At 43.8% G+C, this 26,645-nt stretch overlaps 1 protein-coding gene across 1 annotated transcript in view; it reads left to right on the plus strand.

The window, feature by feature from the left end:
• Nucleotides 1–337: 337 nt before the first annotated feature.
• Nucleotides 338–26,645, plus strand: part of PSMD14 (proteasome 26S subunit, non-ATPase 14) — a 99,940-nt gene continuing 73,632 nt past the window's right edge. Inside the window, exons 1-2 of the mRNA XM_088474881.1 lie at nt 338–471; nt 10,375–10,426. Coding sequence (XP_088331007.1) covers nt 10,379–10,426 — 48 coding nt within the window. The 5' untranslated portion in view covers nt 338–471; nt 10,375–10,378. The remainder of the gene's footprint in view (nt 472–10,374; nt 10,427–26,645) is intronic.

The raw sequence follows: 26,645 nt of genomic DNA on the forward strand, positions 1-26,645 counted from the left end.
TCAGTCAGGAATGATTCTCTAAAGTTTTATATACTGATATGATTTGTACTTACAAATAGAGTAATTTTAAGCTTCTAATAAAGAATATACCCAATAGCTATATAGCATAACGTGCACAGTAGATAAAAAGCGACTGTGACATGGCGACCACATCCACATCTCGCTGCAGAATCATCATGACTAGTTACGTACGGCTCCGGGAAAATGGCTCCTGCAATGCAGACAAGAAGGTGTCTTAATGAGTTTGCTCTTTTGCTGAGACGTCAATACTGCGAGCTATAGAGCCTAACAGTAATATGCACGAGACGCTTCTCTCCATTGGCTGAATGTACCGGAAGTAGTGTGATGTAATGCAGTACCCGGAAGTGTATTCTGAGATTCGTTTTGAATGAAATCCGGCTGATTCACGGTGCTGAGCAGCGAGGGGAAGATCTGGGAATTATTATCCTTCACCGGTGACCGAGCTTCCAGGTAACTCGCACGCAGGGACGCACTGTATGCGGAGGCCTGTATGGCCGCGGCTGGTTGCTAGGGGTTGGAGGAAGCCGATTACAGACTAGGCCGCTGCCTCATCCTCGGGCTCAGGTAGTCGCTCAGGCCGAATGCCCTGTAGTAAGTGTTCATCGAGAGCGAAGAGCACCCCGGTAGGTGAGACGTTCTTCTGGAATCACGGGACTGCGGGATAGGGGTCCTCAGAGGCTGGTTATGTTGTCGGCGAGATATGCCTACTCACCAGTCACTGACATGCCTCTCCGCGGGCAAGTGGCCTCATGGTACACCCCCTTTCCTGCCCATGGTACACCCCCTTTCCTGCCCATGGTACACCCTTAGTACTAACAAGTACTGGGGAGACACCATGACCAGGTCTGTCACCTACACTGTTATTCCAATATCACTATCTGGGTTTATGCTCCAGATGATTTGGCGCACTGGGAGACCGTTACCCCCCCCCCCCCCCAAAAAAAAATGCTCTCCCAACCGCTGCGGAGACAGTACTCCCCTCCCCCCCCCCCCCCCCGTTCCCCCTTATGCCATTCAGGCTGCTACTGAGACTAACCCCCCCCCCCCCCTTCCACCAGATGCTCTCACGGTTGCTGTGGAGACTGTACCCCCCCCCCCCCAAGAAGTTTATGCTGCTGCTGCTGTGAGGACTGTACCATACCCCCTCCCAGAAGCTCTCCCAGGTGAAGAATGTGCCCCCCTTCCCATGAAGCTCTCCTGGCTACTGTAGAGACCCCCCCCCCAAAAAAAAAAAAAAAATTGTTCTCCTTTCTGCTGTCTAGACAATACTCCCCCAGATGCTTTCCCACTCCAAATGCTCACCTGTCTGCTGTGGTTACTCACAAATACAGTCCTGGTTCCTGTTTTCAGACTACCCCAACCCCCATATACTCCTGGGTTGCTTTGTAGACCAGAAATACAGTGTATATGGTTGTAGAGACTGCCCACTACAATACACTCTTGTGAAAACATAGCCCTAAAATACTCTCCTAGCTGTTGTGGAGACTACAAGTCCCCCTAAAATACACTCATGGCTGCTGTAGAGACTGTAACCCTCCAATTTGCTCCTTGGTGGTTTTCAGAATGCCCCCACCCTCCTCCAAAGTAAACTTCATTCTCGAATGCCGTGGAAACTTCCCTAATACGCTATCGGCTGCTATGGAAACAACCCACTCAATACACTCCCAGATGCTGTGGAGGCCATACACCCCCACCTCACATGCATATACACACACTCCTGGCTGCTTTGGAAATAGATCTCCTCCCCAGCATGCTCTTGTAAGGACACTGTTTTTTTTTTTTTCCCTCAAACTTGAAATATAGGTGGCATTTTCATAACCATATTGGAAAAAAATTATATTTAATATTACAAAAAGAATGAAAACATTATTCCACATTTGGTATGATACCTACACTCCCGGCATACATGGCTTTAGAACTTTATGTAGTGCACACATATAATGCAGCAACTTATAGAGAATATTTCACTCATTCTCAAGTTTAGCAAGGGATGGCCATTGACTGTTGATGGTTAACCACTGATCTGATGGTTTACCACCATCGATGTCAGAGCATTCGGCGATGTCTTTTTCTTTTGTCTAGTATAGGGGCTCTGCTGCTAAGCCCCGTCCCCTTATTTGATAATCAGCCCTGCTGGTTAGGCCCGTCCTATTCAGTTCACCTCCCCCTCTTCTTGATTGGCTGGCAACTCACCATAGGAATGTATATCAACAGTTTCAAGCCATCGATGCAAAGCACCCATAGTACCATCGTTGGTGACCTTTTTTTATGGCCATCCTGACATGAGTCCCTCATTCAGTGGAGCTTATAGTCTATGGCCCTCATTCAGAGCCACTCGCTAGCGGCAGTACGCTCGTTCCGAGCGATGTTCGCACATCTGCGCATGCGTACGGTTTTTAGTACGCATGCGCGAACCAGTCAGTGCGGCCGAAAATCGTTGGTACGCAATATAGCGAGGGCCTGCTATTTTGAGTGACAGAATGAGGCATATGTGGGTGGTAACAGGGGAAGGTGCTTGAAAACGGGGAGTGGAGATCCGAACGCAGGCGTGCTTAAAGGTCAAAACGGGCGTTTTAAGGGAGTGCATAATTAATACAGCAGCGTCATTGACCACATCACTTGGTTTTTTTTAACTCAGAACTGCTCGCAAAATAGCGGTTGAAAACACCAACCACAAGAATAGCGAGCAGTTCATACGCTGTACGATGTACTCGATTAATCTAATAAATAGCGGACATGACGTAAGGTACGTGCGGCCAGGGGGCGTTTTTATCAAAAAAACGAGCGTATGTTTTGCTCGCTCGTTCAGACTTAGAGGTGGGAACAGACTGCAATTTGCGAACGGATCATTTGAATAGCCACCCCTTGTCTTTGAACGAACGACCACAAATAGCGTACGGCTCTGAATCAGGCCCTATATTCTCATTTCCTTATTCCAACCACAGAGCGTGGTAGCCAAGAAGGGGATGGTGCTACATTTTACATTATGGTAACATTGTTGTAGGTTTTTACAAAACATTTAACCCTGAGGTGTCATACACATATAGGGGTCTATTCAGTTAGACGTGAGGGGACGAGTTGCCATTGTAACGGCGTGATAACATCGCCAAGAGCCCCCACAGCTCGTCCCCCTTGCGGCACAATCTCTCCCTGGGCTTGTGGATTTTTCTATACAATAGTGGGACTGCAAACAAAAATCTGTGAGTCCGGCGATACCATATGTGCGGCATACAATTGTTTGTAATTGACTCTATCCCATAGCGATAATTTATATATTGATTTTAATGAGTTCTTAAAGTTTTAGAGCTGTATTGATGGACTGGTACACATTCTCTGCCAATGTACGCTTTGCATCATTTTCATCGCCTGTAGCGTTCAGAAACACAAATCTGAAAAATATGTTGGAAATCTGCAGGAATGCTATTTAAATAGTACACCCAAATGTTCTGCTATTATGAAGGCAAAACACTGGGGGCGATTAAATTCAACGCAAATTGAATAGCGCCAGGAGCAAGCTCCCAGAGGTATTCAATTCAGTGCGCTGTGTGGTCGGAGAATGCCGGTTATCGCGGTCATTGCTACTTAACAAGGATGTTAAGGCGCGGTAACCGGCAGCCTCTGACCAAAGTGCTGGGCGCGCAGCTGTTAGCTCAGCGGAATGCAGAAAAACAGCCTCGCACCCGGCACTTTGGTCGATTTCTCTTCGCATCCCCGGGGGGGGGGGGGGGGGTGTGCGAGAAGAAATCCTTGGCGCTCAAACAGCGCGGTGTATTGAATAGCTTCAATAGCACATTGAATTGAATTCCCCCCCAATTTAAATGTCTGTGCATTCTATTCTTTAGTGCTGCATAGAAGCTTATAATTTGTATATCTTTGTCAACTATGTATGCGCAGAAAAATTTATGTAGTTGAAACCATTATTTTAAATGGAGGATATTTAATTTTAGACAATATTATATTCTGCTATAGCTTCCTGTATTTTAGAGACATCCCTTTTATTAGCTGTCAAGATAAGGTAAATAAAAAGCGTTCTGCTTCTGCCCTGTACATCAATATGTTGAAATAATACCTTCTGCAATTTTTTATTAATCGAGCCTGAGACGGCTTAGAACAAATTCATATTAAGGTGTTCTTAATACATTGGTCAAAGATTATTAAAATTCTAATTCCGCTGTGGAATAAAATCATTTTGACAAATAAATGTTCCACACCTTGTAATGGGATCACAACCTTTTTCCAAAGTGTCATTTGTTTTCTCCTTCCATGACCCAAGACCACATCTTGGGAAATAATTGTTATGGGGTGAGCTACAATTTCAGTGAAGCTGGATTGTATTATTAATACACAAAATATTATTGTTTAAATAAAATAAAAAAAAATTTATTAGCTTTAAAACAGAAGTAATGTGTTAGTATAACACATTGCCAAAGGAACCTAAATGTGCTATTATTGTTATGCCTTTTGGTTTGATATGCATAGTTGTGTATTTTTTGTGAATAATTATAATTCCCAAGGCATTTAGGTTAATTTGGATCACAAAATTCCATAGAATGTAATTATTTTAAAATAAATAAAAATCCTTATAACATGACTTCATTTACGGCCAAGCTTTAAACCAGGTCCATTTTGAGCAATATAATTTAAATTAGGTGTGCATGGCAATGAAGTTTGATGGTCCCGATTGTTGCCTGTGGACCTTGGGTAATACAACTGATTCAAAGCCACCTGTCTCTGTGTGATACGGTCAATATCCCGAGAAAGGGGATGCCAGCGCTTAGAATACTGGCACCAGAATCCCGACACCTGTCAGAATCCTGGCGCCAGCAGTTTGACCACCCGCATCCCAAAGGTAAGTAGTGAGGTTTAGTGTTGGGGGTTGGGCACTAGAGGGGAGGTTAGGTTTAGGCACTAGAGGGGAGGGTTAGGGGTAGGCACCGGTGTGGGAGGATTAGGATGCCTACCGACAGGTGTTGGTATCCTAACACTGTCGGGTTGACTGCATCCTGAGCGCCGGCATCCCATACCCAACCTGTCTGTCAGGTGGACCAACTACTGAACAAAAAAATTAGAGTAGTAACTGGGCTAGTCACTCAGTATTTGGGCTAAATGATGGTCTCTGCCTGTGTGTGGGCAGCTTAAAGGACATGTCCACCGATATTTAATATACAGGGTGGCCCAACAGTAGGTATACCACAGTACTGAATAGCTTGACAACACTTTCACCCGACTTCACACCAATGGACTTATTTTTTTGGGTCGCAGTAAAGGACAAGGTATTTTAGCAGAAGCCACTCACAGTGTACAAAGTGAAGGAGTTCATCTCTCAAGTCTTTTTTGAAATTGGTGCTAACCAAGATTTGTGCGTTAACTGTGTGTCAGTGTAAAGAACAGGTTGCAGGAATGTTGCAATGTTGATGTAGTTCATTTCGAGCACCTACGAGACTAAAAAGACAACAATATTGAATGTGTTGTCCTTCAGCCCAATAAACAATTCTGTATACCTGTACCTACTTTTGGGACACCCTGTATAACTGTAAAAAAAATTAATTTAATATATTTTACAGGTCCATTAACAGACAAAAACAAAATTCTATCTACTGGTATAAAGATCCATGGCACGCCAACGTTTGTACAAAAACATCAATGTGCTTATTATAGGCTTAAAGCATAGCCACAAAGTGGGGTATGATGCGAATCAGGAAATCTGAGCTTTCTTTGAGGTAACTTGTAGATTGTATGGTAAGAAGTGGCACTCAGAGCCAAGGCTAATAATGACTTTTCCATCTGTTATCCAGTCTTCCACCGAGAACACCTGCTGTTTAGTGTCATTGCTGATTACATCAAATACACTTTAGTGCATGGAGTTGGTACAGTCCATTTAATTCCACAAAAGTGGCAACGTCCCCACAGGATAGTACTTGGCATTCCTAACTGGTGTCTTTATCTAACAAAGTGCTTTTTAAAAAAATATAATTGGCCTCCTCTAATACAACAAAAAGAGCTCTTGCAGGGCGGTTTCTGAAGTTACCATAAATTTAGATTGTATTCATTAAGGCTCATTTGCATTGGTTTCCTCGTCCCCCCTATTGTGTTCTCAAAGTTTAATACTTTATTTAAAATTTTAAATAGCATTCCCTAAAATATATAAATATATATATGATATATAATTATGAAGTAGGTTATCAAAGCAATAGATTGTATTAGTAAGCAGAGCATTTAAAAGTGCGTGACTTAAAAGCACCTATAGTAGTGTACAGATTCCAAATTTTACCCATTTTCTCAGCACATAAATGTGAACAAGCCATTAGGGTACATTTGAGAGAAAGGTCTCCCGTTTAAATTTAAACGGGAGCTAAGTCAATTGTCTGCATGACCAGCCCTATGCTGGTAGCAACTGCTGCATTCTCGCATTTTAATGCATGGGAATAGCCGCATTAAGCAGTTTTTCCATGCTAAGTGCCAGATGTGCTGCAGTTAGTCTGGTACTCACGACCAACCCCCAAACCACTTCTTTACGCCCCATTTCTGCTTGCATCTCAGGAGGGTGCGAAGTCTGTGATGAGTACAGCCACAGGGAATCTGTACGTAATACCAACATCGACATCTCGATGGTTGGTATCCCGACGGGTAAAAATACTTGCCCTCTCCCCCTAACCCCCCCCCTTTTTGTAGCCTAACCCTCCCCCTTAATGCCTAAACCTAAGTCTCCCCCCTTCATTCCTAAACCTAACCCTCCCCCCTTAGTGCCTCACTCTGCCCTCCGCAGCTAATGCTATGGGCACCTTGGATTTACCTCGTTCGGGTTGCCGTCCTTATGGATAATTTCGGCGTCTGGATTAAGAAAAGCGTCTGTATTTCGATGCCTATCTTAAGTCCCTTGTCGGGATTGAGACCGGTGGCATCGTGGCCGCTGGTCTCTTAACTACATCCTCAGCCATGGGCTAGCACGCAGAACAACTGAATTGGCTCCCGGCCACTAAATGGGAGCTAATTGTCTCAAACAATTGAATATGCTACTTTAATGTAAGTATTCTGTGTTCTCCTTGTTTGTACAGTCATAGGGGCCTATGTATCAAGCCCATCTTTCATAAAATTATGGAGAGACTACAGTTTTTGCACCATTTTATATATTGAAGCTGTGTGCTAACAGCCAAAAAGTTAATTAGTGCTGCAGATCTCTATATCAATTGCAACCATGGTCTGACCCTTATGTATCAAACTCCAAAAATCTAAGCTTTTTCAGAGTTTGGCATTGCTGGTTTACGCCATCTTAAGGGATGGCATTAAACAGCTTTATGCCGACGGAAGCATATTTGAAGGAGAGAGATCTTCCAATCCCTCTCCCACAGCCTCTGTCTGTCTCCGGAAACTGACAGTGCGCATGTGCCGTGTCAGATTCACCCGGAAGAGTCTTTCCCAAATGGGAAAGACTCCTCTAAAATGCCGGGGACGTAACTTGCAAGGGCAGTGGTTACAAATGTCCCTGCGTGTTCTACTTCTTGCATAGCAGGGATATTTTCATTAAAAATAATTGTCGCGATACAGGCTGTTAATGATCGTGGCAGTACTGAGATTACTAATACATAGGCCCTAGAATTTAATTTCCAAATTCATTATGGGGAAATAACTGGAAAAAAATTGATGTTCAGCCTCATCACTGAATCGTTGTAACCTAAATGCATCCCCAAGAAGTCTCAGCTCTGATAGAAACTGTCATTCTTCCCTTTATGTCAGACTATACTTCATTCTTCCAGTGTAGTGGTAGACTTAGATGTTGGATGGCTTCCATGCAAATACAAGGTTGTTGGATTTTTTATTTTTTTTATTCAGAAGCATATGTGTTCTTCAGAGAGAAGCAGAGTCATAAAACATACAGTAGTTGTTCCACAGTCTTATCCCAGATATTGTTTTCCCTGTGATTGTAAGTCAGCCTATTCTATCTCATTTATTTCTAAGAAAAACAGCTGTCTTTGTTTTTCTGTAAGAATGAGATATATTTCTGCAGAGTTGCCTTAGTACTGATTAACGTACACCTAGGAATCACTAGATAGATTTAATTAGACTAGACACAACTAAACTATACTTTTATCTATCTCCCCATATAGCAAAATAGATAAACAAATAGTGAAGAAAAATTTAGAGAGCCAGGTGAACATTTGCAACCATCGATTTCTGCCCCCCCCCCCCCTTTTTTTTTTATTTAGTCTTAAATTGTCGTGGTTTGTTTTTGTTGTTGGTTTTTTTTTTTTTTTTTCTTTTTTACATTTTCTCTGTATTTGGTCCTGTTTTAAAAATTGCATTTTCCTGCTTGCTGTGTGTATATTTGCTCTCTTCCAAAAATGCATTTGGAGTCCATTTTAAGAAGTGGTTAACATGCCAAAAACTGCATTTAACAAGTCCATATTGTGTAAAAAAAAACAATGGGAGCTATTACATGTTTACGCAGGAATTTAGCCTGGGAGTTATCCAACGATTTCCTGCGACGTCCACTTTCTCCCACGATAATGTCCGGGGTTAGTCGTGTTAAGCTGCAGCTGCCGGGCTAAGTGCTGGGCACGATGCAGCGGTCAGGTAGCGACTAGAATCTAAGCACTACATAACGCAGATTTCTGCTAGCACCTAAGGAGGTTTCAAGCAGAACCGCAATAAGTGCAACCTCAGGACTAGTCACGGAAAGTAATTGAATAGATCCTGGGCACTTAAGCTGCGTATCCACCAGTAGACATGGAAACGACAGCACGATTACGACATTGTAATCGTGCTGTCGTTTCTATGTCTAGTGATCTGCCTAGACTGAACGTTCACTTCGTTTAGTCTAGGCACATCCATCATCCCCGCACATGCTGAACCTGACGGGATCGTCAGGTTGACCAGCATGTACGGGCGATGATAGATGTCGGAAACGACCAGCGGGCACACGCACCGCTGGTTGTTTCTGACCAAAACATGCCCAATACATGCATGATGCATGCGCGATTTGCAAGCGATTGCACGATAACGACATTGTTATCGTGCAATCACTTGGTAAAATCGCTAAGTGGATACCCCCCTTTAGCCCGAGAACTAAATTCCTGTGTAAAGGTGCGTACACACATAACGATGTTAGTAACCAACGATTTTAGTGAACGATTTTCGTTCAGATTTTCCCTTGAAGTGAACGAAAATCGTTCACTAAAAATCGTTGGTTACTAAAATATTGAACGATTTTCAAAAACGATGAACAATTTTTTTTAATCATGCATACAGTGAATGGAAATCGTTTATCGTTCATTCTGCACAACATGAACGATTTTCTGAACGAAAATAGTTTGTTGGACAGTCAGAATGGACAGTGAACTACAAACGTGAACGTGCATGAACGATTATCGTTCAGCTTAAAAAGATGAACGATTTTACAAACTATTTAACGATAACGTCGTTATCGCTAAATCATTAAAAAAATCGTTGTGTGTACGCACCTTTAGTATTAATTTGCCCACAATGACATGCCCATGACCAGCTTGGATGATGTGTTTAACATATTCAGGTCAGTGCAGCCAGAAATGTGAAATTCATTTCAGTGGGGGTGCATTGCAAAAACAAGTATTTGCCAGAAAGGAAAGAAAGAAAATATATATAATATATATATTGTAATTCAGCGGCACTCAATGGTAAAACTGTTGTGTGTTTATTGTGCCGCCAAATTCAAAGTTTATACCAGGCTGGGCGCATATAGATGCTGGGCGCATGCACTCGGCGTCCATTCTCCAGCGGTGACCGGTTCAACGCACATTTCCCCACCCGCTAAAACAGTCTAATTAATACATCATTACATGACTTTGTCTCAAGTTTTAGCTAGTTATGTTTGTTTTTATTTTATTGTTAACAAACTATTTCTTGGTTAGTATTGCATGCATGTGTGCAGTATTTTACTACATACAGAGTCTAAAATTAAGGTTTTTTTGAGGTTACTCAGTTTACTCTTTAATTGATATTCACTTTGTTTTGCAGTTTAATTAATGGAGGACATACTAACGAGGGCGTTTGTTAGGTTTGATGTAAAAGTGTAGAGTTGTATAGTCTTACAATGTGTACAATAATGAGATGCCGTCACTAAGCGGTTTTAGCACTTCCTGATGCTCAATGAAGGAAAAATTCCTTTTTTATATGATTATAGCATTAAAAAAATATATATTCTTTACTGTCTGTTAATTAGTGTAGGAGACAACTTCCTGAATTAATATGTGGCGTTAATTAACAGGAAGACTAATGTTGTGTTGCAATTACCATATTATTTGTGACATACTGAGTGCTTGAAGGTGAATGCAATAGATAAAGATTGACTAATAAGGTACATGTTGTCTTTCTTTGTAGGAACATGGATCGACTCCTAAGGCTTGGTGGTGGCATGCCTGGACTTGGGCAGGTCAGTAGCCCTCTTTCAATGGCCTTGATAATAATCGTCATCATTTTATTTGAAATACTTATTCTAATCCTTAGTTATTCTCACTCAATAAGTGATTTTAGTCTTAACTATGAGGTCACTTGCCTTTTCTCTTTCACAAGTCTGACCTGATGACTGTTGAGTATGCTTCTGTCCTTGCCTTGCCCCAAGGTTTGCTGTAACACTTCTGTATTTTTGCGTTCTAGACCCATCTGCTTTAGTGGAAAGAACACGATTAGCAGATTGAAATGGATTGTTTTGCTAAATTGTCTCTGCAGTTTACTCCAAAATAGGCAAATGCTTTGTATTTACTAGGCAGCCTCCTCCCTTTTTTTCCCCCTGTCTGTCACTTTTTGCAGATGGGAAAAGATGGCACTGGATACTGGTTGTTTTGCCACAAAGCCTCAAAACAGAATGAACATTAGAATGGTTACATTTCGAGGATGTTTATGTATTTACTGGACTGTCTTGATACTATCATAACCAGCAGTGGATGTATACCTGGCTGGAGAAGTCATCCCGAAATTAGTTGTAAGTGTCACATGAACTACTCGCGTTCCACTGTGTGATGCACTTCTCAGCCAAATCCTCTGGCCAGCCCAAATATATATGATGCAGCTAGTGGTTTCCTCCCACTTTAAGCTACAGCTAATGTCAAGTTTCTGCTACATGGAAGAAGACGTTAGCCATCTTTATTTAGGTTTTTGTGCTTTAATACATTTTAATATTTATCTCTCCTTGTAAATACGTCCATTCAATATATTTAAATCTGAAACCAGAGGAAAGACTTGTCTTAACCTAGGGATAAACATTTCCAGAGAAAAAAGGTTTCACCGTTTAGAATGCAAATGTTATGAAAATGTTTTGTTACGGATCACGCAATGGCATTCCGCGTAGAACACATGTGGGAGGAAACGGTACAGAATATTGAACAGTTCTAGGGATTTTCGATTCCTATAGCAATACGCACACACATTGGATTTTTTTCTAAGACAGCTGTGGAAACTGTGGTGTGGAGCAAAATGGAAAATATTGCAATATGTTAAAATTTCATCTGTTTTGGCCCATTCCCTGTATCACCATTGCCCTCTGCCCCACCATTTGGACAGTTCGACACACAACTTATTCATATCTCTGCTGCTAGAATATGAATTTAGGCTCGACATGTAATATCTAGTGAATGGTGCTTCTTTCTTTTCATCATGAAATTAGAATCGGACCTGTGCTTGTAATGGATGATGGAAGAGAGACGCTCATTTATATCTGTCTAGATCATTCCAAAAATGTAACAAAGTACTTTGTGGATTTTCCCGTATGCCTACAGAAAAATATTTCCATATTGCTTCCGTTTATTCTGAGGCCATTGCAGTTAATATCGGTGTGAAGGAGCCTTCAAACCCTAGATGTGCTTTTGGGTGTACTTGAATACATTTTCAGCCTTCGCTATATAGCCAAACAAATATAGCAGCAATACAGTTAAATTTTATTAACTTTGTTGGAATTGTGATTTAATGACCTATTGAGCTGAATAGTACATAAACAATATAATGTTTACCTAATCTACCACAAGTGGCATGAAAGGAAATTGTAATCACATCTGGTGATCTAACCGGTGCTGTGTGGATGATGTACACACATTGACCAGATGATGTGTCTACCTCTGACCTTTTGTCTGCTGTGTCGACCTTTGTGTAAAGAAGATTTCAGACGAGTCAAGCGGGTTTCTCACCTTGTATGTGAAATCTGAATGTCATTAGGGTTCTCAATGTGCATTTTAATGATGTCATAATTAACTTAATTCCAGCTTCTGTCATCTGTCGTCTTGAAATGTGAGAAAATGTGTCTGAAAGGTCGACATATGGGCTTCATACAATTGATTCTGCTGAGAAACTAGCAAAACGTTTTTTTTTTATACTATTAAAGAAACATGTAGTGTAAATCATATGCATGATGTATACAGTGCAACAAAGAACACTTCCTGTTCTGCTCTTAGCTTACAATTGGGTTTTTATATTGTAAAACCAATTAACTAACTTAAAAACATTTTTCAGACTCCAAAGTATATTTTTATTTAGGCATAATTTATGTAATTAATTTATTAATACAATGTGTGTGTGTCTCTCTCTCGTGGTCTCTGTCTGTCTCGGTCTCTCTCTCTCTGTCTCTCCGGGTTATATTTACTACAGTGTGGGTTTTTAGGAGAAATGTTACCCATAGCAACCAATCAGATTCTAGCTGTTCTCTTCTAGAAGGTGCTAGACATATAAGTAGAATCTGATTGATTACACCTCCACTTCTAAAAAACTGCACTTTGTTAAATATATATTCTCTGTCCACGGGGAACATAGTGCTGTAGGATCATACCGTGCGCATCAAAAAACAGCAGAAGCATTAATTTACATGCTAAAGGAATTGCACAGATTTTTTTGGGCAGAGGTGAATTTGCTTGTTTTCATACACTGGACTGTTTGGGTTCCAGATCATAATGACGAACCCACGTTTCGTCACACGTCACAATCTGTCAGGAAATCGGATATCCTCTCCGACATACGAACAGTGTTCTTGCACAATTCAACTCGTCATATTTGCTCTTCTGTGAGATTTCTGGGTACCCACCTGGCACACATGGAATGCGTTTTCAGTTCCTTTGTCACAATATGCTGAACCCATTCGAATGAGGTGCCAAGTGAAGTCGAAGTTTGCATAAAGTTAACCTTCTGTAATTTCTACATCAGAGTCCACAGGGTTCCACATGATACCTTGGGGTATAGGCGATGGCGGCAGACATCCAGGCACCACAGAGTTAAAAATGTCTCCATCCTCCCAGGATGCACTGGGGTCCCTCTCCTATACCCCACCCCCGAGCCTCAGGCACTCAGTTTTCGTCGGTGCCTGGCCGAAGTCGGATGCACCGTACAGAGTGGGGGTCTGCAGGCCCCTGAAGTTCTAACGAGCAGACAACATGGACAGTCTGTACTGACGTCCATGCCGTCGCTCCTACACCCCGCTGGTACCAGAACGCCGGTACTGATCCGGGGATGCTGGTGGGTGACTGGGGTCACAGCTAGTGGTGGCCCCGGTTGCCCGGACTGTGGCCGGATTTACGGGGGTTCAGGTAAGCGGCAAGGTCCCGCGGTTTGTCCCAGCCGAATAGCGCAGTCCTTAGTCCCCAGGCAGGGGGCTCCCTGGGGACTGGCTGCAGTGTGGAACCAGGCTACTGATCCCTGCGCTTTCCGCTACCCCCTGGGTAGGGGTTAAATGCATGCCAGGGGAGCACGCTTTCCCTGCTAAGCAGCCTGCACCTCCCCCGCTGCACACGGCCTCTCCACAAGGTGGTTAGGCATCTGCATGCGCTCCGCCCCCGGACCAGCCCTCCCTCTGCTCCTCGGTGGCCATTTTAATACATGTGGCAAACACTGCTGGAAGCTGTTGATGCGGGCATCGTGGTCTGGGTCCCCCTGCATACCTCTCCTCCGGTGCAAGGTCAGTGTATGCAGCACTGTTTCCTACCAGGCTGAGGTCTGGTTAGTTGATGAAGCGCAGATACTGCAGGGTTTTCAATATTCTGCATTGTATGTGACTTTGGGCTAGCGCTGCTGTCTGTTACTTTCACATACTGTCAGCTATTTTCCCTATCCCTGTTTTTCTTCTCTGCTATCAAGCCCTTGCGGTGCGGTGTTGCAAGGGGGATTTATACCTCACTATACAACTTGTTGTGAAGTGCAGTGGTCACATACAGCTCCGGGTCACACACTCAGTATGTGTGACAGTGAGCATGATTTCCCCATTCCGCCTCAGTGTACTGTATGCAAGGTACCATTGGCAGAGGGTGATGGTAACTCTGATGGATTATGTAAGGCGTGCCTGCGGTGGCTCGGCCGATTTCTATCACTACACCTGTGCAGGAGCTACCATGGGCTTGTTTTGCTGCGGCACTTACTATCCAGGTGGGCCAGTTAATGACAACCCCTGCGTGTCCCCAAATGGGGGTCTCACAGCAGTCTATGGTGTCGTCCCCTATGCAGGGGTTTCCTAAACAGTTAATCGTACCTCAGAGTTCCCCGTTGTCGCCCCCTCAGGTCATCCATGAACCTGTGTGGGCTAATTCACTGTCTACCTCAGTACAACAGCTGTCAGAGGTGTTACAGGGTAGTTGTCTGTGCGGGCGCAGAAGCGTCTGCTGCAACCTCATCAAGATCAGGATGCTGTGACAACAGATGATGGCTCATACGTGCGGTGCGCATGGCCTTGGTTATTCTGTAGCTAAATCAAAATATACCTTTTTCAAGGATATTAAAAGTGATACTACAGTGTTTCCCCTATCTGATCAGCTAGTGGATCATTTAGAGGAGGCATGGAAAACGCCCGGTTAGCGTTACCAGCCCCCTAGACTGTTTGCGGTGGCATACCCTTTTGCAGATAATTATTTTGCATAATGTAATAACCCACCACAAGTGTATTTACACGTCTAGTAAAGAGTGCTACGTTGCCTATGCCCTCCTTAAAGGATCCAACGGATCGCAGGGTAGAAATATTCCCTTACAGGAGGCGTGTCCAGGCCGGCTTTGGCCGTGTGCTGGGTGGCAAGAGCTATGGAGCTTTGGGCTGATACCTTGGAGGCATCCCTGGACCCAGACTCGTCACCTGAACAGGTGGAGTTGGTGGGTAATTTAAGGGACTCAGCTACCTACATTAATGAGGCAGCTTTAGATATGGGCCTCATGGCGTCCAAGATCTCCTCGGCAGCAGTGGCGGCTCGTCGTATCCTGTGGCTGCGTTCTTGGAAGGCCGCCAAGAAACCTGCAAAGCCCAGGACACAGGCCTGGAGTACCAGACGTCCCACTCCCAAGTCCGATGACAAACCTTCGGCCTGACTGGACGGGCCTCTCTTTGGGGGACCTCAAAGTGGGAGGCAGACTTCTGAAATTCGCCCAAAAAGCTGGTGTCTGACCACTTCCGACACATGGGTCGGAGAAGTGGTCTCTCAGGGGTACGCCCTCTCCTTCCGCAGGAGGCCTCCCCGCCGGTTTTTCACCACGGGCCTTCCGTCCAATCAGGACAAGGCCCAGGAACTCAAGAAGGTAATGCACTCAATGCTCCAGAATGGAGTTATAGTGCCAGTTCCTTTGTCTCAGATGGGATTGGGGTATTACTCCAATCTTTTTCTGGTGCAGAAACCCAATGGGTCCTACCGGCCAATACTCAACCTCAAATCCCTCAACAAATTTCTGAGGGTTCCTCGGTTCAGGATGTGGAACCTGGGGATTTCATGGTGTCGCTGGATATTCAGGATGCTTACCTGCATATCTATTGTCCCAGCACACCAGTGCTTCCTCAGATTTGCAGTGGTCAAGGACCACTTCCAGTTACAGGCTCTACCCTTCGGTTTGGCTACAGCACCTCGGGTGTTCACCAAAGTTATGGCCGTTATGGCAGCTCTCCTGCGGTTGCAGGGAGTCCGCCTGTTACCTTATCTGGACGATCTCCTGTTACTGGCGGAGTCCTCAGAGAAACTTCAGCGCCATCTGCAACTAACAGTCTCTGTATTGCAGTCTCGCAGCTGGCTGATAAATTGGAAGAAGTCCTCCCTGGTACCATCTCAGAGGATGCCCCATCTAGGAGCTCTGTTGGATTCCCAACATCAGAGGATCTTGGTGACGGGAGAAAAGATCTCTGCGTTACAGGCAAAGGTCTGTCTTTGCCTGCAGAGTCGCCGGGTGTCTATTCACTCAGCAATGAGGTTACTGGGACCCATGGTATCCATATTCGACATGGTGGAGGGTGCCCAGTTTTACTCGAGACCTCTGCAGAAGCTGATCCTCTCCAGATGGAATGGGTCACCCCAAAGGATAAAGACACAGACTATGGTGCTTTCCCCGGAGGTGCGATTATCTCTGGCCTGGTGGCTACAGACGATTCACCTGAACAAGGGGCGCCCCTTTTGGATCGCAGACTGGGCCCTTCTGACAACGAATGCCAGTCTCCGGGGCTGGGGAGTGGTGATGGGTCCACACTTCTTTCAGGGAAGGTGGACATCGGTAGAAGCTGCTCTTCCAATAAACGTATTGGAACTGCGGGCAGTATTCAAGGCTCTCCAGCAAGCAAGACAGGTCTTGCAGGGAAAACCTTTGCAGGTACAGTCGGACAACGCCACCACGGGTGGCATACATAAACCGCCAAGGAGGGACTTGCAGTCAGGCGGCTCTGACAGAGGTGTCCCGCATTCTAGTATGGACGGAAAAGCATCTCGCCACAATATCAGCAGTGTTCATACCAGGAGTTCTCCACTGGGAAGTAGACTTTCTCAGCAGTCAAGGCGTGCATCCAGGAGATTGGTCTCTTCACCAGGAAGTGTCAGCTACTGGTGAACAAGTGAGGCCTTCCAGAGATAGATCTCCATGGCCTCACGACACGACAACAAGAACGAGACGCAAAGGCTTGTCTAGTGGCTGCTCTGGCGGTCAAGTGGACCTTCCAGTATGCGTACCTCTTCCCTCCGTTCTCACTTTTTCCTCGAGTGATACGCAAATTCATGCAAGAAGGCGGCATGCTACTGCTGATTGATCCAGCGTGGCCCAGGCGGCACTGGTACACGGATCTTCAGGGTCTCTCAGTGGACACTCCGCTGTTGTTGCCTCAACGTCAGGACCTGCTGTCTCAGGGTCCTTGCCTTTATCCGGACCGGAGTCGGCTGTCTTTGACGGCGGGGCTATTGAGACTGCCCTCTTGAGGTCCAGAAGTTTCTCCAGCTCTGTGGTCAACACCATGCTGAGAGCTTGGAAGCCTTCATCTGCCAACATCTACCATAGAGTGTGGCGGGCTTTCTTCCAGTGGTGTCGCACTAGAAGTTATGCTCCTCAGGTGTTCAGATTGTCCAGGGTTCTGGCCTTCCTACAGGCGGGTTTAGACCAGGGTCTTCGCCTAGCTTCCCTGAAGGTACAGGTGTCTGCACTTTTAGTGTGGTTTCATCGTAGGATTGTTATGCTTCCTGATGTCCGCACCTTTATGCAAGGGGTGTTTCTTATTCAGCCTCCCTTTGTTCCACCTGTGGCACCATGGGATCTGGCTGTGGTCTTGAAGACTCTTCAAGGACCGCCATTTGAACCACTGGGCTCAGTGGATTTGAAATGGCTACACATTCAGACTGTATTCCTTCTGCCTATTGCTTCGGCCAGAAGGGTTTCAGAATTGGGAGCTCTCTCATGCAGACCGCAATTTCTAATTTTTCATAGACACAGGGCTGTGCTGCACACTTGTCCTGGGTTTCTTCCAAAGTGGTATCTAGTTTCCATATCAACGAGGAAATTATTGTACCATAGTTTACTTCACTGGACCTTTCGGTTGGTGAGGCCACCTTGGCTGTGGTGCGGGCTTTGAAAATCTATGTGGACCGCAATTCTGTCTATAGGAAGACAGACTCTTTGTTTGTCCTCTATGGCTTCCATAAAAGAGGTTGACCTGCGACTAAACAAACATTGGCAGGATGGATTCAACTGGCTATCTCTGAAGATTTTGCTCACGAGGGCCTTCCTGTTCCATCTTCTGTTAAGGCTCATTCCACTAGGTCTGTGGGTCCTTCGTGGGCAGCTCGATGTGGCGCCTCAGCTGTTCTGCTTTGCAAGGCGGCCACGTGGTCATCTGTCCATACTTTCGTACGGTATTATGCTTTTGATACCTAGCCTCTCAGGATGCTCCTCTCAGCACAGGAGCGTCCCCACCCTTGAAGGATACTGCTTTGGGAAATCCCCAAGGTATCCAGTGGATACCCTGTGGACCCTGATGTAGAAAATGAGATATGGTAAGAACTTACCTTTGTTATCTTTATTTCTACGAAGTCCATAGGGTTCCACAGGACTCCCGCCCTGTCGCACCTGTACTGCAGATGGGCTGTGGTTCTGGTCACCGGTTTTTCCGTCTCCCTCTAGTGAGAATGTGATTCTTGTGTGTTCCAGACTTTCTTCTGTCTCTTTTTCCTCCTCCGGCCTATGGCTTGTGACGAAACTGAGTGCCTGAGGCTCGGGGGCGGGGTATAGGAGAGGGACCCCAGTGCATCTTGGGAGGATGGAGAAGTTTTTAACTCTGTGGTGCTTGGATGTCTGCCGCCATCGCCTATACCCCAAGGTATCCTGTGGAACCCTATGGACTTCGTAGAAATAGAGATAACAAAGGTAAGTTCTTACCATATCTCTTATTTTTGCAACATCTCCTCAGCTTTGGCAATTTTGACATCTGTAATCGCGGTGGATGGTTTCCCAGAATGCGCTTTGTCAGTCACTTGCGTATTACCTTCTTTGAGGTGCTTCAACCACCAACATTCTGCATCCGGGTGATTGTTTCTCCCCCATATGCTTGCCGTAAAATTTAATGAGTTTCATTTCCACTTTTTCCGAGTTTAATACACAATTCAATCACACATCTCTGAAATAATCTAACAAACAGGTATTCCTCATTCGCCATGACGAAATATATGAAGATATTACACAACCGCAGGTTCAGACACATTGATGTATGAGCTTCACAATAACCAGCATAGCATTACCACGTCTACCTAAGGGACAGAAAAACAGAGGCAGTTTCATTACTTTTCAATCAGCCCTCGTATATTCATATTTACAGTACGTGCAAAAGTTGTAGGCAGGTGTGGAAAAAATGCTGCAAAATAAGAATGCTTTCAAAAATAGGAGTGTTAATAGTTTATTTTTTATGAATTAACAAAATGCAAAGTGAATGAACAGAAGAGAAATGTAATTCAAATACATTTTTGGTGTGACCATCCTTTTGCCTTTAAAATAGCATAATTTCTTCTAGGGACACTTAAACAAAGTCAGGGATTTTGTAGGATTATATTCAGGCGTATGATTAACCAATCATACCAACAGGTGATAGTGATCATCATTATCATATGTAGGTTGAAAGTCATTAACTGAAACAGAAACCGTTGTGTAGGAGGCTTAAAACTGGGTGAGGAACAGCCAAACTCTGCTACAAAGGTGAGGTTGCGGATGACCGTTTCATATCACTGGTCCTACACCATGACAAGACTGAGCACAGCAACAAGACACAACGTAGTTATACAGCATCAGCAACATCTCTCCCATGCAAAGATTTCAAAGCAGACTGTGGTTTCAAGAAGTGCTGTTCATGCTCTTTTGAAGAAGCACAAAGAAACAGGCAACATTGAGGACCGTAGACGCAGTAGTTGGCCAAGGAAACTTAGTGCATCAGATGACTCACATCCTTACTTCCCTTTGAAATTAGAAGAGGTCTAGAAGTGCCATCAGCTCAGAAGTGGCAGAAACTAGTGGGATCCAGGTACACCCATCTATTGTTCGTAGAAGTCTGACCAGAAGTGGTCTTCATGGAAGAATTGCGGCCAAAAAGCCATACCTTCGCAATGGAAACAAGGCCAATAGCAGGTGCTCTGGACTGATGAGTAAAAATGTTAAATATTTGGCTGTAACCGAAGGCAATTTGTTCACCGAAGGGCTGGAGAGCGGTACAATGAAGTGTCTGCAGGCAACAGTGAAGCATGGCGGAGGTTCCTTGCAAGTTTGGGACTGCATTTCTGCAAATGGCATTGGGGATTTGGTCAGGATTAATGATGTCCTCAATGCTGAGAAATATCCATTATGCAGTATCATCAGGGAGGCGTCTGATTGGCTCCAAATTTATTTTGCCACAGGACAATGACCCCAAACATACAGCCTAATATCATTAAGATCCATCTTCAGCGTAAAGAACAAGGAGTCCTGGAAGTGATGATGTGGCCCCCACAGAGCCCTGATCTCAACAGCATAAAGGCCCTGTCCGCTCGCAAGTGGGTCGATGTTCTGCACTGAGCATGCGCACGACGGAGGGAGCTCCGTCGTGCGCATGCGCCAGACGCGACGAGCGAAGGACTTTCCTTCGCTCGTTGTGTCTGATCAAAGGGGGCGTGCTGTCGATGTTGATTGACAGCACGCCCCCTTTGGTGGGCGTGCCGGGGGCGTGCCTCCCTGACCGGGGCGTTCCTAAGGGAACGCCTCCCGTCAGAAGCCGGCCCACTGACATCACTAGTGATGTCAGTGGGAGTGATTTTGGCTCTGATAGAGCCAAAATCACTTTGGGCCTTGCGGTTGAAAACCTCAACCGCAGGCTCCGGCTCGCAGTTTCGATGGTCGCGATGGTCAAGACCATCGCGGCCATCAAACTGCACGCTCGTATAGGCTGTGGGTGGTGACCCACAGCTATACGAGCGTCCAGGAGGACGCTCCATAGTTATGGAGGCCAGCCCTCATTCAGAGCGTGCGCTGTGCTCAGAGCGTACGGCTCTGAATGAGGGCCAAAGTCTGTTTGGGATTATATGAAGTGACAGAAGGATTTGAGCAAGCCTACATCCACAGGAGATCTGTGGTTAGTTCTTCAAGATGTTTGGAACAACCTCCCTTCAAAAACTGCCGAGTGCCTTCAAAAACTGTGCAAGTGTACCTAGAAGAATTGATGCTCTTTTGAAGGCAAAGTGTGGTTACACCAAATATTGATTTGATTTAGATTGGTCTTCTGATAAAAAATAAACTATCAACACTTCTATTTTTGAAAACATTCTTACTTTGCAGCAGCTATCCATCCACTCCAAACGTCATGGAATAGCAGTATGTAAAAGTGAAGGTAGGTGGTGTCGCCATACCATAAATGTTGTCTGAAAATGATGATTTAATAAAAGTTTGTGCATTTCTAATATGAGAGTGAAAACACCCTTATAAAAATGAAATGAGTATGTAAATATTAATCCAGTGTCCACACACATGATATGGAGGAAAGCTTTTTAGGGTATGTCACCAGTATGGCGTCCATCTTCAAATTGACCATTTTGGATTCAACTGTAATTTTTTTTAATTGGGAAGGTAGTCATGTCATATATCAAACGCAGAATATCATAAGGAAAACAATTGTGTTCTTCGTTTTATTTGTATCTTTTATTCTTTCTCGTATATTAACAGAGTTTTATAGGATATGTTCGAAGTGCTGTCAACCATTTTTCCCATTCCTGATGAGCCATTTCCCATTTCTGGCTGAATCTGAGCACAAGCATCAACAATTGTTACAGATGATATAGATGTTGTTGTATCTTCACAACATAAACATGTTCCTTCAGGTAACCCCACATAAAGAAATCCAACAGTTAAGGTGGGTACACATCTAGCCGATATATCTGCAGATCGAGAGCCACAAACCACAGATCTGGATCATCCTCAGTGAGGTGTTGCAACATCTGAATCTTGTAGGGGTGCCATTTATGTGTGGACAGAATTCACAAAATGGCCGTACGACTAATTCCACATTCACAAGATAGATGACAAATGTTATGTTTTGGGTTCTTTGAAATTTATGCCAGCACAGCAGTTGCTTCATCTGTAGCAGTTTTTGGTAGTCCACTTTTTGGTTTATCTGCAACTTATTCGTTTTCTGTAAATGTGGCAAGGAGTCTGGCAATTGCACTGTGAGTAATAGGTGGCCTATTTGAGTGACGTTGGTTGAAATAATTTGCAATAGCATGTGTGCTTCGTTCTCCAGATATCAAGACAATCAAGTTCTGTTTGTGTTCGTGCCATTGTCATTAATGTCACTACCTGCAAAAGAAAACGCAATTAAATCTTGAATTAATAAAGTTACGTTAAAACGAAGAACACTTTGTTTTTCTTATGATATTCTGCATCTGTGTGATGTCACATGACTACCTTTCCAATTAATAATAAAAAAAAAAAAATTGCATTCAAGATGGCCACCATACTTGTGACATAGCCTAAAAAGTTTTCCCCTGCTCCCATATCGTGTGTAGACACTGGATTCATATTTCCTTACTCTTTCCTTTTTAGATAGATCTTTGAGCCATAGAGATAGATAGAGATAGAGAGATATTATATATATATATATATATATATATATATATATATATAATATATTTTTCTATATCTCTCTTTATTGGTTTCTCTAATGTGACCTGTGAGGGAATAAATGTCTAATAGTATGTTTGTCACATATTTACATGATACATGTAAGTTAAGATATCCCTTTGCATTTTGAAAGATTGACATTGTATTGGCCTCTTTCCTCTCTCCTCCACATTTACATCACCACCTTTCCTACAAATCGTTCTTGTGTGTTAAATCACGGACAACATAATGGCTTTGGGTGTATGACCTAATGATGAGGGGGATTATGATGACATACGTGGGAAGGCCAAGCAAATAGCTAGTTTATAAACTCAATTGGCGCTATATAACATACACATGAGAAGATTTTTAGAGCGCAAGTATAGATTTTCAGTGGAGAGCACATAGACATGGGAGGATTACATTAGTGTGTGTGTATATGTATATGTATATATATATATATATATATATATATATATATAGTGTGTGTATATATATATATAAATATTATAAAAAGAAAATTATATTACCTGTTACTTAAAAGTTAAATTTAATTTGACTACAGTTAAAAAAGAAAAGTGATGTATCCAGCACTTCTCTCTACAAAGCCATTATAGACCACTTCTTGAACTTTTTCTTTTTTGTTTGTTTTTATCTTTTAATGTAAAATCACTGAACCTAATTTTGTTAGCAGTGTCACGCTCTTTGATTTGGAGGTAGTTAGCTTGCATGGCAATAGCCACTAGATTTCCTAAACGTAGTGCCAATTATCTATCATGTTCTCCCATCTGTGAGTATATTTTATCAGATGGGATTGTTGGGATACTTCCAGGATAGGGTATCATGGATGGCACTCAAACCTTATCACTTGGAAAGTGAATTCCCAAGCATGGGGCTTGTCATTAAATAACAAAAAAAAAAACTGTTTTCTACAGCTTTTGAGAACACAGTCATAATATATATGCAGACCTGTAAGACCTGCCAGTAGCACGAGACCAATTTCTCATCCGCTCCTGACTGAGTAAATATTACTTGTCACACTTGTTATGTAAGTGAGCTGTTTAATCAGAGAGCACATTGTTCTGTGAACATTGCTTTATTCATGAGGTTTGTAAACTAGCATTGATATTAAATGAAAAAAATTTCCAGGAAAATTTTGTTGCAAAGGCGTTCAGGGAGATAAAAATACAGATTGCAATAACATCATTCCAGGCTTCATGAACTGGGAGATGCCACGATTGATGCTTTCAGGGCTGAGCAATGACAAGTCTGATATAACAGAAACCTTTTCTCAAGGTGTAGGGCTATAGCGCCATGCTACAATTGAGTCAGAGTAGTTCAGTGGGTGAGCTAATCTTGTGTGGGGCAGTGACTGTGCTAAAGAGGATAGGAAGGCTGCATGTGACAGGAGCAGTGTCAATATCTTAATTGAGGTATGAAAGAAATTGGATTGACTGAAAGATAGTGAAAGGAGCAGGGTCCCTAATACTGATTTCTGTTCATGTGAAACACTCAGGAAGACTTTAGAATGAAATTCACTCCTATAGGGGGGAAAAAAAACCTCATGCATCCAATCTGTTTTTAAAAGTTCCGCTATTGAAGTATTCTCTGGATCGGTGATTTGGAACATGGTTGGGTTTAGGAGGAGAAGGGGGGAGGGTAAGTATACTTATCCGACCCCTGTCGGGATACCAACCATCGGGATGCCACTGTTGAAATTTTGAAAGGAGGCATCCCGACAGCCAGCATTACATACCGATTCAGTTTAATTTCTTTTTTTCTTTTTTTTATACCCTTGTTGGTGAGGGGAGTGGAGTTGGTGTAAGGAAGACTATCTTCAATTTAAGCTTAGGTTCCTGTTCTAAACTCCTATCACTTTTACAATGTAAAACAGAAATCTAATGTTTGGACTTTCTGTGCAGAAAAGTAAGCTCCCAGGAAAAAAGAAAAAATGGATAGAGGTGGTACATAACCTCCTATCTTCAATCTGTCATAAGGTAACAGCCTCTTTTCTCCTCTGTGCCCATTAGAGTTATGCTGGGTACACACTAGACGATTTTTGAAACAATTTGGCCCATTCCGACCCATCGGAACGACAAATCGTTCAAATTATCCAGTGTGTACCCACTATGTTGCTGATGATGCGCTCTGCCGCGGGTCGTCAGCGACATCCCCCATCGGACCTACATGCAGGTCCGACGGAGGATGTCATTAGCGAGGGCCATGCTACCGAATGCATATGGTCCCCAACGTCGCTGTCCGCATCGGCAAGTGTGTATGTATGCACTTGCTGATGCCTGGTCCAGTTGCCGGCGATGTTGGGCTGGGCACACATCACTTCGTGTGTACCCAGCTTACGTTTTCTTTTCTAACGTAGTATAATGAATTGCGCATCTGAATGTCGTCAAACAAAATGATTGTTCTCCCATCAGACAATGTAAAGTGCTTGGTTAGTAAAACTGTCTCCCAAGAGAGGCTTAAAAATCTCAGGAAAGCATGCTGCTGGCTTTGTGAACCACGAATTGCCTTTTAATGCCCAAGTTAGTAAGAATTTTTCCAAATTACTTCTTAAAGGGTTTCCTGTAGTGCCAGTTCAGCACTCATTTCGAGTGACATGCCAAGTAACATTTATAGGGCAGAAGCTCCAACATATTTAGAAACTGCTAAAAGTTGATATCACAGATTAGAGTTTGTTACTTCAAATGTATCTAATAAACCTAGATCTCTGTTTTGAAGTATGTCTGGATACTTCTGCAAACTCTTTCAGAGTACTTACCACAGTGTTCTCCCCAGGCATCGCCTGGCAAAACAGCCTACCATCCGGCAGCTCCCCTTGCCCCAATGCGCCGCGTCCCCGGTCACCCTCAACGTATCCTTGTTGACGCACACTTTGAGAGGGAACCAATGTGCTGCTTCTGGGGGAACCTGCTGGCAGTTACACCGTTCCCACGTGCAGCAGGGTCCGGCTTTGCTTCTTGCGGGAACTTCCTGTGGTTACCCCAGTGCTGCTGCCCATGTGGAGCTGGCGCAAACAAATGTCAGGTAACAAGTTGCTGCTGCGCTGTTACACAGTCACCTGTAGCCCCGGGTGCCTGTGTGAGTGCCGTAATGCGGGCACACAGGGCTGTACTATGCCGGAAGCAGTAGCAGAGTCTGATGTTCCTTCCACTTCAGTATTACTGCTGACGCGCATGGGGTATTCAGTATGTGCACTAACTAGCTAATGTGTACACTTTATTGTTAATGAGGAAAACTTGTACTTCATAAGGAATAATGACTTGGGGGTGACAGGGGCATATTTCTACCGGCCCCTGTGACAGTTTTTCACAGTGTCCAGAACCCCCCGCCCCCCCCCCCCCTAAAAAAATAAATAAATGAATTGTGTGGACTGTGTTTGGGAGCCTGCAAGTGGGGCCAGTATCTGTGGAGCTGTTAAAGAAAATATATTCTGTGTAGCCTGCAAGTGGGGACAGTATCTGAGGGTTGTATCAATAATAAATTTATTTGGTGCCAGCAACTATGGCCTCTAAGAAGAAGAGGAGAATTAATATATAAATTGTTATTTCAAGTTTAAATCATAAGGCCATGATTTAAAAATTTTTTATTATTGCGAAGGCCCCCACCCGGCTACTTCTTGATGCCACCCAACAGGAAAAAATTTCTGGGGAGAACACTGGTATCCACTGATTTCCGGGCAGCACAGATGGTGTAATGGTTAGCATTACTGCCTCACAGCACTGAGGTGATGGGTTTGATTCCCACCACGGCCCTACCGGTGTGGAGTTTGTATATTCTCCCTGTGCTTGTGTGGGTTTCCTCCGGGTGCTCAGGTTTTCTCCCACACTCCAAAAATATACTGGTAGGTTAATTGGCTCCCAACACAAAATTAACCTGTGTGTGTGTGTGCGTGCGCGCATGTGATAGGGAATATAGTTTGTAAGCTCCACTGGGGCAGGGACTGATGTGAATTCTCTGTAAAGTGCTGCGGAATATGTGTGCGCTATATAAATAACTGATAATAAATAATAGATAAATGTTAATTTTGACAGCTTTATTTATGTCCAAACTCACCATTAAGTGCAGAATCCATTTACGTCAGGGTGCCTGTTAACAAGCTGCTTCTGAAAGGAAGTGAGGGGCATAACAAACCCAGCTCATTGAGTAGAAGTGTACATAAGTACTTTATTTGGGAGGCTTACCACCTGAAACCATAAGCCGTTTGTGTGGCCTCTGTTATTGTTCAGGAGATATTCTGTTCCTCCTTAACTTCCCCAAGTTATATATAGTCT

Source organism: Taudactylus pleione, unplaced genomic scaffold (assembly GCF_031769625.1).
Source record: "Taudactylus pleione unplaced genomic scaffold, aTauple2 ptg000156l, whole genome shotgun sequence".
NCBI lineage: Eukaryota > Metazoa > Chordata > Amphibia > Anura > Myobatrachidae > Taudactylus > Taudactylus pleione.